Below are 12,550 nucleotides of genomic sequence, written 5' to 3'. Positions count from 1 at the left end.
GCCTTGGTTACTGATACAGCATCCCAGTCAATTTGAAGAAGTGGTTGAAAAGAGTTTGTTGTATGAGTATCTGCTACCTTGAGTATTTTAAGGGTGAGATGAGTAGCAGAATAATTTTTCTTTGCTGCCAACTCCCTAGGTCTATGTTAGAGGTGTCCTTATTACTTCAGGAAAACCATTGAATTCTCTGGATGCAACAAATAAACTCCTTTTGTCCTAATGAATAGGGGCTACTGAGGGGGAAACTAACCAGCCTGCCCTTCAGTTGGCAGTAGAGTAGTCAGAAATAACCCTGCTTGCAATGTTTTTCCAAGTCCATGACCATCACTTAATACCTTATGGCATTAAACCCCAATACCTTTGATTTCCTTGTCTAGTTTGTTTCAAAAGGTTGTGAATCAGTGGAAATGACTCTGCGAAGAAATGGGCTAGGACAGCTTGGCTTCCATGTCAACTACGAGGGCATTGTTGCAGATGTGGAGCCCTATGGCTATGCCTGGCAGGCAGGGCTGAGGCAGGGCAGCCGCCTGGTAGAAATCTGCAAGGTGGCAGTGGCCACCCTGAGCCATGAGCAGATGATCGATCTCCTGAGAACATCCGTCACAGTGAAAGTTGTCATCATTCCTCCCCATGACGACTGCACCCCACGGAGGTAGGTCTGAGTTGGCAGCTGAGGCTGACACTTGAGAGCGGGGTTTGTGTACCACATAGAACATCTCCCAGAGGGTTAGGACATAGGGTGTTGGGAAGAGCAGTGGATTACATGTCATTCTTAAAGTTCTTGCATGGAAAGTCAGACTTAGGACACAGCTCCCTTTCAGCACGTGGCAGCAGTAGTGAAAGAATAACTGGGGCCAGTTCTAGGATTTATATCTCTGGATTTATTAAGTTGCTGCTGCAGAGGTATCCATTTTAAGCATCTTGCACCAATAGCTGAGAAGCGTTGGCCGCTTAACACTAAAAGGTGCTCAGCATCTCGGCCTCTCAGATCTTTCTCTTTCGTGGTTCATAGCTTACTTTCTCTTCTGTTTGTAACTCATTGCTGTCCAAAACTCAGAGTATTGTTTTGAGCTGCCCCTGTGCCTGGACAGCTGAATGTGACTTACAGGCTTTTTCCTGGCTTCATCTGCTTGTGCCGAGAATTGGCTTCAGATGTGCTGGTGCTGCTCCTGTGCTTTGGCAATTGGTCTCCGGCCTTCTCCCAAGGGGAAAGCCCAGGCGCTTCTGCCTGCCCGGCTCCTGCCAAGCCAGCAGCACTGTCGAAAATTTAATTTCTTTGCCTCTGGGGAGGGTTCTTGATGGAACAAATTTAATCAACTGCTTTTTTTTTTTTTTTTTTTTTTTTGGTTTCTCCTTTGGGTTTACACATGCTATTTTTGCTGGGTTTTTTTTTTTTTTGTTGTTGTTGTTTGTTTGTTTGTTTTGTTTTGTTTTGTTTTGGGGTACTGGGGATCAAACCCAGGGTCTTGTGCTTGCGAGGCGAGCACTCTACCAACTGAGCTATATCCCCAGCCCCCTTTTTTTAAAAAATCTGTTATTTATTTAACCCTCATTTTCTAAGAATTTCTCTTAAGCTTTGGCAATTAGTTCTTAGGTCTTCTAAAGTCAAGACAAAGTTATTTATTATATTTCTTCCTAAAATGACCATTCCTTGTGCCTGACCTTGCATCAATTGATGGTTATCAGATGGCAGAATGTAAACAGTTGGGATTGGTTATTGTGTGCTTTGAAAAGTAAGCAGCAATGACAACCTACCTGTACTTCACTTATACCCACACTTCACTCAGAATAGCACGTCCTAATACTGCTTATCTCAGATGACCCAAGGTTTAGACGCCTGTCAAAATATAGTAAAATCCCTTATCATTTTTTTATTTCCTTTTTTTTTTTTGAGTGGTAATATTCTGAAACCGCCCTACATGCATGCCCTGCACTGGTTAACTGGAGCTGATGAACCCATTAGCAGTTTTTGGTTTCCTCAAGCACATCATCATTAACATTAAGAATTATGGATGTAGCTGAGTGTGGAGCACTTGCCCAGCATTACAAGGCCCTGGGTTCAGTCCCCAGCAGCAGCAGCACCACAACATTGATACTTTTATTTAGTATTCTCCCAAGCCAGGATACAAAACATGGCTCAGGGAGGCAGTGGGGTTCCCACCTAGCAAGTGCCCTGCACTCCTCTGCTTGCTGCCTGTCTGCTGTCCTTGGTCTCTCTAAACAGGCAGTTTTAAACTGGAGAAAATCACCAAGATTCGTGAGTTGTCTACCTTACTTACACAGGGTTAAGAGCTATCAATCGAGGGCGGTCCTCTCAAAGATGAAGCCCATAGACCTTGTGTTGCTGTCTTAGCTGCTCAAAGGCCTTATTCCTAGGCTCCCAAGTTTTTATGGGGCAACAGAAGAGGGAAGTACATTGGTGTGAGTGTGGAGAGACGGGGCAACATTACTGACACTGAAATCGTGAATAGTTGTTACTATACAAATGGGTCAGAAGGCCTGGCACTGGATAGATAAAACTGTAATAAGAGGTGGTTTATCCACAGCAATGTGCTAGACTAGGTTTATCATCTCTGGTGTGTTGATAAAAGTAACATTGCTGAGTGGTTTACTTTAATGTGCCAGGTCCTAGAAAAATTACTATTATATGGATAATTGCATTTAATTCTTAAAACCATTCTCTGAGGTGATAGTGTTATTATTGTCGCTCTCATTTTAAAGAAAACTGAGCCTCAGAAAAGTTGGTTATTTCCTGAACTTATCTGGCAAAGTTAGGTCTTAACTTCAGGATCTGATTGCTCCTCTGTGCTTGCAGACCCCTGCCTATATGCTGCAGCTCACAGGGACTAACTGGTAAACTGGCTTTCTGTTGGAGAGAAAACTGCCTACTCCAGTGGTGTAAATATTCCCACCGTGGCCAGCTTCAGGCTACCACCATGACACCTCTGAGGGCAGAGGTGGGCTGGACAGCCCACTCCTGCAGGCCTGTCTTCCTGCTCCAGCACTGAGCAAGTGATCTGCGTTTGTCTTCCCCTGCCAGCACCGTTGGGAGGCCTTCCTGCCATCCTCGTGGCCAGCAGGCTGCCGCTGCGGGCTTGCTGAATGCTGGGGCCGGAGGCTGGGTGAGGGGTCAGTGCTCGGCACAGGCCCAGTGTCCACCGCCATCCTCTACCCTTTTCACTGTGGCTTCCCTCAGAAAAGCCACTGCCAGCTCCTCCCGCCACATCCTCCAGGCCGGTGGGAAGTGGTGCACTGATGGCTCTGGAGGACTGGAAGCCTGCTCTTCCTCCTCCCTTTAGAAGTGGCTTCAAAGGGAACCTGTTGAAGTGTTAACACCTCGTTCGGTGTTCAGCAAAATGAGATGATGCTCTCCTGTCGTTTTGTCTTCTCCTCCACACTTTATACTCCCACTGCTGTTTTCCTAGCAACTAATGACTCTCTGACTAGTCACTTTCCCTTCTCTGTCAGCCATTCTTTAAGGCACTCCTGAGTGAGGCAGAACAGGCCTCCAGGGCTGAGGGGGTCACAGGCATCCTCATGGCAACTGGAATACAAGCCCCTGCGTTTGTATTTTAACATGAGAATACAAACTGGCTCATGGCAAGTTCATTTCCATTGAAATGATGAAGAGAAGGAGGCTAGGGGTACTGTCGCTGTCCAAAGCGGGAACAGGACCAGCTGGGAGCTCAGCCTGAGCGGAAAGGCCCCTCACCTGCTTCCATCACCCCTGAGTCTGTGACCATCAGTCTATGACGTCTGAGTTTTCAAAGTCATTCTCTTGGTAAGATAAAAAATACTTGGCTCACAGATGAAACAGGTCCTTCCATGGGTATTGCCTGGGAGTCACAAGCGTTTATTCTGTGAGGGCCACTAGCCTGTGGTTTTTAAAGAAAGCAATCAAGGACCATTCAAGAGCTAAAAACAAACAAGTGACATAAAAAGACCAAATAGTTTTTTTGGTACTGAGGATTTTGTAATCAAGTGACCTTTTAAACAAGAACAGGTCCAGAAGGTTTTTCTTGGTACGATAGTGCTGAAGCATACTGCAGTAGACCTAGAAGGCTGGTGAGGGTTTATCTGGTTCAGATCTCATTTTTTAGATAAAAAACTTTGGGTGGAAAGAAATTGCAGTTTTTTTGTTTGTTTTGAGCCAAAGTCATGTGACTTCTAAAGACCAGGCTATCCTCAAATAAGACTTTTCTGACTCAAGAGTCCAGTGTTGAAATGTTTCTGTTCAATACACTGTTCAGCCATTTCCCCATGTTAAGTGATTAAGGAAGGAGAAAGTAATGAGAAATAAGAAATGAAAGAAAGCATAAAAAGACTGAAAAAGAGAGTGAGCAGTTAATTTTATGGTTTCAGCAGGTCACCATTTGCTTCTTATTACACCGTGATTATAATTCCTGCTGACTACAGCTCTTCAATTTAGTTTATAAAAGTTGTTGAATTTTCCTTTTGACCATAGGCTATATCTTGAATAAGATGAGATAGTCACTATAATTGAAGGATGTCGGGGGGTTGGAGTGGTGTTCTTCAGTTAAGCGACTAAAATAAAACTGGCCTGCAGGTAGACTTGTTCTGAGAGTTCAGACCCCACTCTGCCACGTCCTGGCTGTATAAACTGGGGCAAGTTAATCCTTCCAGGCCTCCTTCCATTTCCTCATCTATGAAGTGAGGATATAGTATCCACTTTAGAGAAGCTGTAGGGTGGCTAGATTAGTGTCAGACACATTGCAATTATATCTGTTTTATTATAGTTATCATTCTTCAACACAAAAATTTTGCTTCAAATGATAGAATGAAAATCCTTTCAGGAACATTTATGAATATTAAAAATCAACTTTGGTCTTTGTTTTTCAGTGCACTATCCGCTTTTTGATTCCATATATCATTCTTGTGTTTTGTAGAGAAAAGTAAGAGACCAGGAAGCCAGTGGGTGGTTACCGCCGCTACAAAAGGCAGTCAGAAGTGGCAGAAATGGCAGGTGGCTGAGGTTTAGCTCAGTGTGGAATGCATGTCAGACAGAGAAGAACATAAAATATTTTCTGTAATTTTTCAACAGTGATTACACGTTAAACTGATAACATTTTGGATATCTCAGGCTACATTAAATATATTATAATAATCTCACCGGTTTTGTTTTACTTTCTACTGTGGCTAATAGAAATTTTAAAATTAGAGTTGTGGCTCATCTGTGTGGTTTGCATTCCCCTGGTCTTGGTCAGTGAGGTTGTGGACCCTCCCTACCTTACCTCTCAAGTGCCTCATGAAGGTCACAGTTGCTCTGTGAACCTCCTTTCTGAATCTGCTCACCTGTATCCCAATCCTTCACATTCCTTTAAGAAAGGAAGTCATTTTCCACTTAGTGATGAAATTCAAACACATGGTTTGAGTTATTACTTTAGTGAGAATAGAATTTGTTAGTCAGGCAAATATCTGACAGTACCTCCCCTCATTATTTGGGTATAAATAATGGAAAGTGGGTTCCAGATTTCCTAAGGATTAGTGTTTCAGATGGTGGCACAAAATGGTACGATGGCAAAACACTTGTGGTTAATTTCATGCAGGCTACTGCCTGGGGACAGCCTTGCTACGAGAGATTTCTTTCTTTAAAAAATAAAGTCTGATTTCATATTATGCTTCGTCCCTTAGGGATTTAATAATTTTAGTATTTCTATAATTGGGTTTTTCCCCCTCCTCAGCTAAATTAAGCTTTTGGTTTGGATTTCAAGATTTCTCCTGCCTTAATTTCTTTACTCTCGGGATCCCAACCAATTTAAAATTGTACCCCCCTGTAAGACCCCCATTGTGAAGTGCAGTGAGGGACGTTCAGAGCCAGTTGCTTGTTTCCATAAAGGCTGTGTGCTTAGGATCTTCTCCCCTGTCAACTGCCCTTTCCTCCTCAGGTCTCTGCAGCTCTGCCCACTCCCAGGGTGACCTTGTCCTCTTGGTATTTAGAGACTCAGCAGTTGGGATTGCATACAGGAAAGCAGGGTCACTTCTCCTGGGTTTCTCGTTTTTGAAAGGAAAATAATTTTAGGGCGGAAAGATTGAAAGAGGATCAGGGGCAGAAGATGAAGGTCTGGATCCATTTTAAGTGTCCGTGAGAATCCGTGTGGTCCCACCTGTGAGAAGCAGCAGTGCTAATTGTTTCCTCCCTGCGCTTTCCCCTAACAGGAGTCGTTCTGAAACCTACCGCGTGCCGGTGATGGAGTACAACATGAATGAAGGGGTTTCATATGAGTTCAAGTTTCCCTTCCGCAATAACAACAAATGGCAGCGGAATGCCAACAAGGGGCCTCATTCCCCTCAAGTCCCATCCCAGGTACAGAGTCCCATGACTTCACGGCTTAATGCTGGGAAAGGCGATGGGAAGATGCCTCCTCCAGAAAGAGCTGCCAACATTCCTCGGAGCATCTCCAGTGACGGGCGCCCGCTAGAGAGGCGGTGAGTGCACCTCCCAAGGTTTCCAAAATTTAAATAACACCAGTTCCATACTCACCAATCTTAGTCCTTCCCAGGTTTTGCTAGAAATCAAGAATCAAAGCTGAGATGCACATGTGAGTAGTTTTCAAAGCATGGTAACATTCCAAAGCCATAAGGGTACGTGAGGACACATCCCAGCAAAACATTAGGCCCTGTGCAGTGGTATTTATTTATGTTTTGCTATTTATTCATGTTAATTTCTATGTGATTATCAACAGAAGTCATCATTGTGCTTCTAGTGGCCATATGGTTTCAAATTTAGTAGACTCTTTGAGGTAACAGTGACTATATTATCATTTCTGACAGTCTTGATCGTTGGGGTGAATGACATGATGGGAGCAACAGAATGCAGATCTTGGGTTGAATATCTGTGTTTCTTCTCACTTTATTAAAAAATTCTGAGAAAGGAAAACTGGAATAACACAAACATTTCCACTGCTCTGAAAGTAGAAGAAAGTGGAGGGAGAAGGTATCATACAGGGATAGGTTAAAACACCAGCCTCGAGTCAAACAAGACAAAGGGAAAGGAACTGGGGGATCCCACAGTGTAGGAAACCAAAGTTGTTATTAAATTGAACATCGGTAGATTCTCGCACGAAAGTAACTGGTCGGCTCTGCACTTGCCTGCCCTAGCACTTTTGTCTGCAGCTAGCAGTGAGATGCAGCATCTTGAAGTAGAGTCAAGGCCTAAAATCAAACAAGATTAAGGACTTTCAAAATGTGATTAACAGTTGGCCATAAAATTTTAACTAAATGCACTGTGAATTTAGTCACCTCAAATCATGTATGCCGATGAAGGAAATAGTTTAATTGAATAATCTGGTCACCTGCTAGGAGCAGACCACTGCTACTTTCTGTCCATCCACTGTCCTTTCCACATCACTTCTGCTTGTCTTGATCGCATCTCAGGATTTTTCGTGGAAACCCTCAGAGCGAGGGAGAAGGCTGTGTCCCAGGAACTATGTTGGGTAGAAGAGAATCCCTGAGGAAGTCATCTGAGAAGCCAAGTCCAGCAGGAACAGGATACCAAGGAGTATGTCCCCATACTGCTTCTGTAGTCATCAGTGCCCTTGGGGAGCAGAAAGCTGGAAGTGGAGGGCGTGCACCATGTTCTTGGTCTAGCTTTGGAGCTGTCACATAGAAGCCGGTCCCTTAACTGGGATGCCATGGAGTATAATTCATGGAAACAAACACACAAAACAAGGTGTCTTTGTAAAATTCTTCATTTAATCCTAGAGATTTATTTACAGATCCTTGCTGTTTATCTCAGAAAAAAGTTTCTCACCTGAAATTGACTCTGGACTCTTCCTGCTTTCATTATTTTTGAGGAGGAAAAGCATCCAAGAGATCTCTGAATAAATTCTTTGTTCTACACATTTTAAACTTGGCTCTTCCCGAGGTGTGCGTTAACTGTAATTCCCGGTTTGGCCCTCGTTTTGAAAGATGAGCCTAGGAAGCCATTGTTCAGAGAAGGAGTGCTATTCCCCATCAGGGCTATTCTCTCCCTCTGCAGAACAGTCCCGAGGTTTCACCAGGGAACGTGATTGAGTCATTTCCTTTATATAGTATTCCATGTGACAAAATAGTGTAATGTGTTTTGATTCCACATTGAATTTAATTTTTGCAACTGAATCTAAACTGAAGCTGAACAAAGGTTCAGTAAACTGACCTCCAAAAGTGAAAGTATTATTTGCATCTAATTGTCTCATCTTACAGTGTGAGCAGCTTTCAGGGATAGGAACGTGGGACTCCGATTTTTCCAGAGGTGATTCCTGCGTGTGCTGTTCTTCTTAACTCTGCGTAGAGGGAAGTGCATCTTACTGGGTGCTTACCCCAGATCGTAGGCATAGTCTTATGACCCTCCGGGCTGTGGAGATGATTGTGGCAAAAGCGGGGCTGCCCTTGGTTGGGGTTATTTAACCACTACTCTCTGTCCCCTCAGGTTTTTTAGTTTCAGGTATTCTTGGAGTCCACTGGACAAGGACTTCACAGTTGAGTCATCTTCATTTTGAAGTGTTTGGTAATTAGTGGATAGGCTGGTTGTCTTTTGTGAAAATGTAGAGTTCAGTTTCCTACCCCATCATTCCCAATTTTTAGTAGCACGATATTTCCTTTGTAAGTTTAACTCCAAGGTATAAGGTACAGCTTGGGAAACTTTGTGTTGCTATGAATTCAGGAAAATTGGGGCAGAGTATATTGATGACACTCATTAGGAACACTTCAAGTCCCTCATGAATCCCAGGTTCAGAAAGTTTACCTTGAAATATAATCTCCTTGAAATGTGGTAAAATACAACTGAAAAGTTTAAGTAGTCCTTTTATAATCTTAAAACAAAGCATCTTAGCTGAGATGTCCCCTGGCTGGGACAAACCCATCCACTCGATTCTCCCGTGTACCAGCCCTGCCCTGTTGCTGATGTGTGTTAGTGCGTGGGGCATTTATGAAGTATGGTATAGAACTTTTGAGTGAATCCTAAGTATTCAAAACAAATGCCTTAAATTTACCTTATAGTTGTTTCCTCCCTCAGAAAGTCGTGTTTAACTGTACTCAAACTGAAGGTGGCTGCCAACTCAAGTCTCCTCTGCGTGTTTTGCTTGAGTCTGTCTGCTCTGTTCACCTTGGCCAGGTCCAACAGAATCCATGCTGGCTGAAAATAGCCATTTATTGCTTCTTTGTAGAAGGAGTTTTTCTTCCATTATATACCAAATCTCAAATGTAAAGGTCATTAGGAACAGTTTTTAAAAATTTGTGGAATAAATAATTATTTTCCTTTAATACCAAGGTCAGGATTTTTATGATTTAAGAAACTATGTTGGTGTTTGGAGTTTTTAGTAAGAATTTTTCAGGAGGACAGTATTCTCTACACATTGCTAAGAGAAGCTGACATGTCAGGACAAATGACCCTTTTGCCATCTAAAATCTAATTCTGTTTGGTTTAAATGAAGAGTTTTATGCTCCTCAGGTAGGCCTTCTGGCTACAGAATTTTATATTATGCAGGAGTAGTATTCATTAACGAGTTTACATTTATTCAACAAAAACAGGTAACGTGATGCAATTGCTATTTTTGCCTCATGTTTGTCTAGAGTTTAAGGGTAAGATTGGAATAAAAATAATTGGCTGTAACACACTGAACTTGATACATTACTGTGTTTAAACATAACAGGATCGTGATAAAACTCTATATTAGTATGCTTGAAAAAGTCTCACCATTGCAAGGACTTGGGATAAACAACAGGCATCTTAGCATACAAAATAATTTTCCTTTCTCTCTCTTTTTTAATGAAATTATCATCAACCTTTATTCAAGTGTTAGATCTTAGATCACATTGAACTGTTGGTGCACCAGACACTGACTACTGGGGTCACAGTTGCATAATTTGACATAATAGTCTTTAAATCATGGTACTTGAGACTCTGACTAGGTCCACGTTGACTTCCATATTTTTAAAGCTACTGGGTATTTGTCAGCTCTAGCTGAAAGGTCCTTGCCTCATTCTTCAAACAGTCTCCTTGTTGCTGTGCTTTGGATGAGCATCCCTCAGAGGTGCATATAAAGTCTTGGTCCTCAGGGTTGTATTAGTTAGAAATGGGTTCTGGTGGGCAGTCCTTGGGTCACTGGGGGCATGCCCTCAAAGAAGATTGAGGGACCCTTCCTGTCCCTTCTTTCTGCTTCATGGTTCAAAATGTGAGTACTTGCTCTGACAAACCTTCCCTCCGTGAGTGCTGTGCTCACCAGATGCCCAAACCATTGGCGCTCCCTGATGTTGGCCTCAAACCTCCAGAATTGTGAGCTCAATAAACCTTTTCTTCATAAGGAGCCTGTCTCAGATATTTTGTTGGTAGTAAAGCAAGGCTGATGAACATACTTGTCTTCCAAAACTTTATTCCTGATTTGTCATGTCATCAGCTCTTTATATCTGTCTTGTCACCCTGAAATTTTGTGTTCCTCATAATTTCTTACTCATTTTTCTTTAAATACCACACTGCAGTCAATCTAGGTGGTCATCCATTTCAGTAACCTCAGCCATCATCTACGTGTGGAATATTCCTTAATTCTATCTATTTTCCCTTGGCCTCTCTTTCACTTTTCATGTCCATGTGCCTGACTGTCTACTGAACATCTGCACTTGAATGTCACACAGATATCTTGCACTCACAAGCCCAAACTGAGTCCAGCCTGCCCCCTTCCATCTCTTCCTTCTCACGTTGGTGAATGGCTTTTCCATCTACAACATCTGATAGTGACATCTACTATCCAGAGCAGACCTAGAATTCACAACCAACTTCCTGAATATTCTCATCCCTGCCCCACTCCTCACCCTTAACCTGCCAAGTCCCTGGCCTCTGCTAACTTCCTCCTTTTCAAGTCTCCTCCTTGCCATTGCCTCAGAGCTCCTGTTCCACAATAAGATTCTTTCCTTTCCTAAATTGTTGCCAAAATTCTCCAAATACGGTGACCAGCTTCCTGCCGGAAGGTCATTAAATAGAACTGGAGACCATACTCAAGCCATGCCTCCTTGCCTCCCTCCCTTGGTTCTTTCTGCACAGCCTTCAAGGCCAAGTCCCTACCGCCCCGCATGCTTGGTGACAGCCCTGAGTTCGCCCGCTGGCCTTCCCTCTCCCTGTTCCTGTCATTGTCAGCTGCACACCTGCTTCCTGAAGGGCCACGTGGACCTGGCTGCTCTAGATGCCACTCTCCCTGCTGCGCCTTCTACTCCCTCTTCTCCACAGCCTACCTCCCATGACCCTCCTAAGTTGCTTTATGTTCCTTCAAAACATCGTCCTCCCATCTCTACCTTAACTGCCCCACTGAGAATGCTGACATCACCAAATGCCTTCTTAATTCACAGAATTTATTGTACTTCATTTTTCCAACTTAGTCAGCCTGTCTTATACATCTTTGTATTCTAGGGACCAAGCACAGATTCTGGCCTTTAATAGGCTTCCAGTGAATAACTGGGGACAGAAGTTAAATCAATTCAGGAGAAAATAAAATGGTTTCTTTTTATAAAAATTAAATGATGGTTAAAGCAAAATACCTGGTAGTATAATAAAACCATAGCATTAAAGCTAGACTTAAGTTGGGTTTTGTTGGCTAATCTACTGTACTCCTATTTTAAAAGTATATCACTGATAAAACCTGTCTAAACTGACTTCAAGTGAAATGCAAGTTCTTGATTGACTCTCCTGTGTAAGTTTTTGTTGGAACTGCATTAGTGCTGTATTTGTCATCGAGATAAAGTAGAAAAGCAGAGGGCTGAGCCTGACTTGAGGTCACCAGACTCCAAAGCTTCCCTTTCCCTCTCTTCATGAGAATGGTGCGCTCTGGTGTCCACACTGGAATCAGGGTCAGCATAATGTGCAAGGTGGCGTTGTTAGATGGCATTACAGTGACGGTCCCTATCCAGGCATTCCAAAAATGGGCACCACAATGTGAACGTGGCGTGCCTCTCAGCTTCCATTTACACACTCTAGAGTGGCCCGGGCATGACAGGGCTCCAGTGTGAGCCCAGCTCAGTCTCCTGAGCTGCTTACAAGTGGTTCCTCAAACCGCTTCATACTCATCCCGGGGCAGCGTTCCCATGGCACCTCCTCCCTGCAGAGCCTCCTGGTTGTAGGAGACCCCAGTCTGGAAATTCTGGAGTTCCCGGAAGTGCAGGCTCTGTGCACAGGACAGTGAGAGGACGTGTAGAGCTTCCCCGCCTGGGGTAACATGTTCCCACGAGTAAGTGTGTTGCCTTGAGTGACAGTGTCGTGGTTCACTTTGGTGAAGCAGAAGATGAATCCAGGGTGCTTACTGTGCTAATACATCCCTGGTGAACTGTGCATTTGCAGAAGTCATAGGATATTCTGTAAAGACCATCTGTGAGAGTAAGGTAGACTTAGAGATGATCTTGGAATAGGCAGTTGTATTCTGAAAGAATAGCGATGTGGTGTATAGTAGTGTGGTCCTACCTATCACTAAAGAATTATACTCCTGTGCACACTTAGCAGCTGGGTCTTGCCCTCCTACCCAGCTCAAGGGAAGATTATGTAAGGACCACCCTGGGTGACCTAGCCTAG

At 43.5% G+C, this 12,550-nt stretch overlaps 1 protein-coding gene and 1 pseudogene across 15 annotated transcripts in view; one reads left to right on the top strand and one right to left on the bottom strand.

Moving 5' to 3' along the window:
• Positions 1-12,550, bottom strand: part of LOC306653995 (dnaJ homolog subfamily B member 6-like) — a 420,043-nt pseudogene that overhangs the window by 274,661 nt on the left and 132,832 nt on the right. The gene's annotated exons all lie outside the window — the stretch shown is intronic.
• Positions 1-12,550, top strand: part of SIPA1L1 (signal induced proliferation associated 1 like 1) — a 362,908-nt gene that overhangs the window by 301,016 nt on the left and 49,342 nt on the right. For all 14 annotated transcript variants that reach the window (XM_079127085.1, XM_079127079.1, XM_079127078.1 and 11 more), the window contains 2 exons: positions 378-652; positions 6,178-6,447. In XM_079127085.1, the coding sequence (XP_078983211.1) occupies positions 378-652; positions 6,178-6,447 (545 nt within the window). The remainder of the gene's footprint in view (positions 1-377; positions 653-6,177; positions 6,448-12,550) is intronic.

The sequence above is a fragment of the Sciurus vulgaris genome (genome assembly GCF_902686455.1).
Source record: "Sciurus vulgaris genome assembly, chromosome: 2".
Taxonomy (NCBI): Eukaryota; Metazoa; Chordata; class Mammalia; order Rodentia; family Sciuridae; genus Sciurus; species Sciurus vulgaris.
Note: the sequence above shows the minus strand (reverse complement) of the source record. Positions and strands in the feature narration are given on the sequence as shown.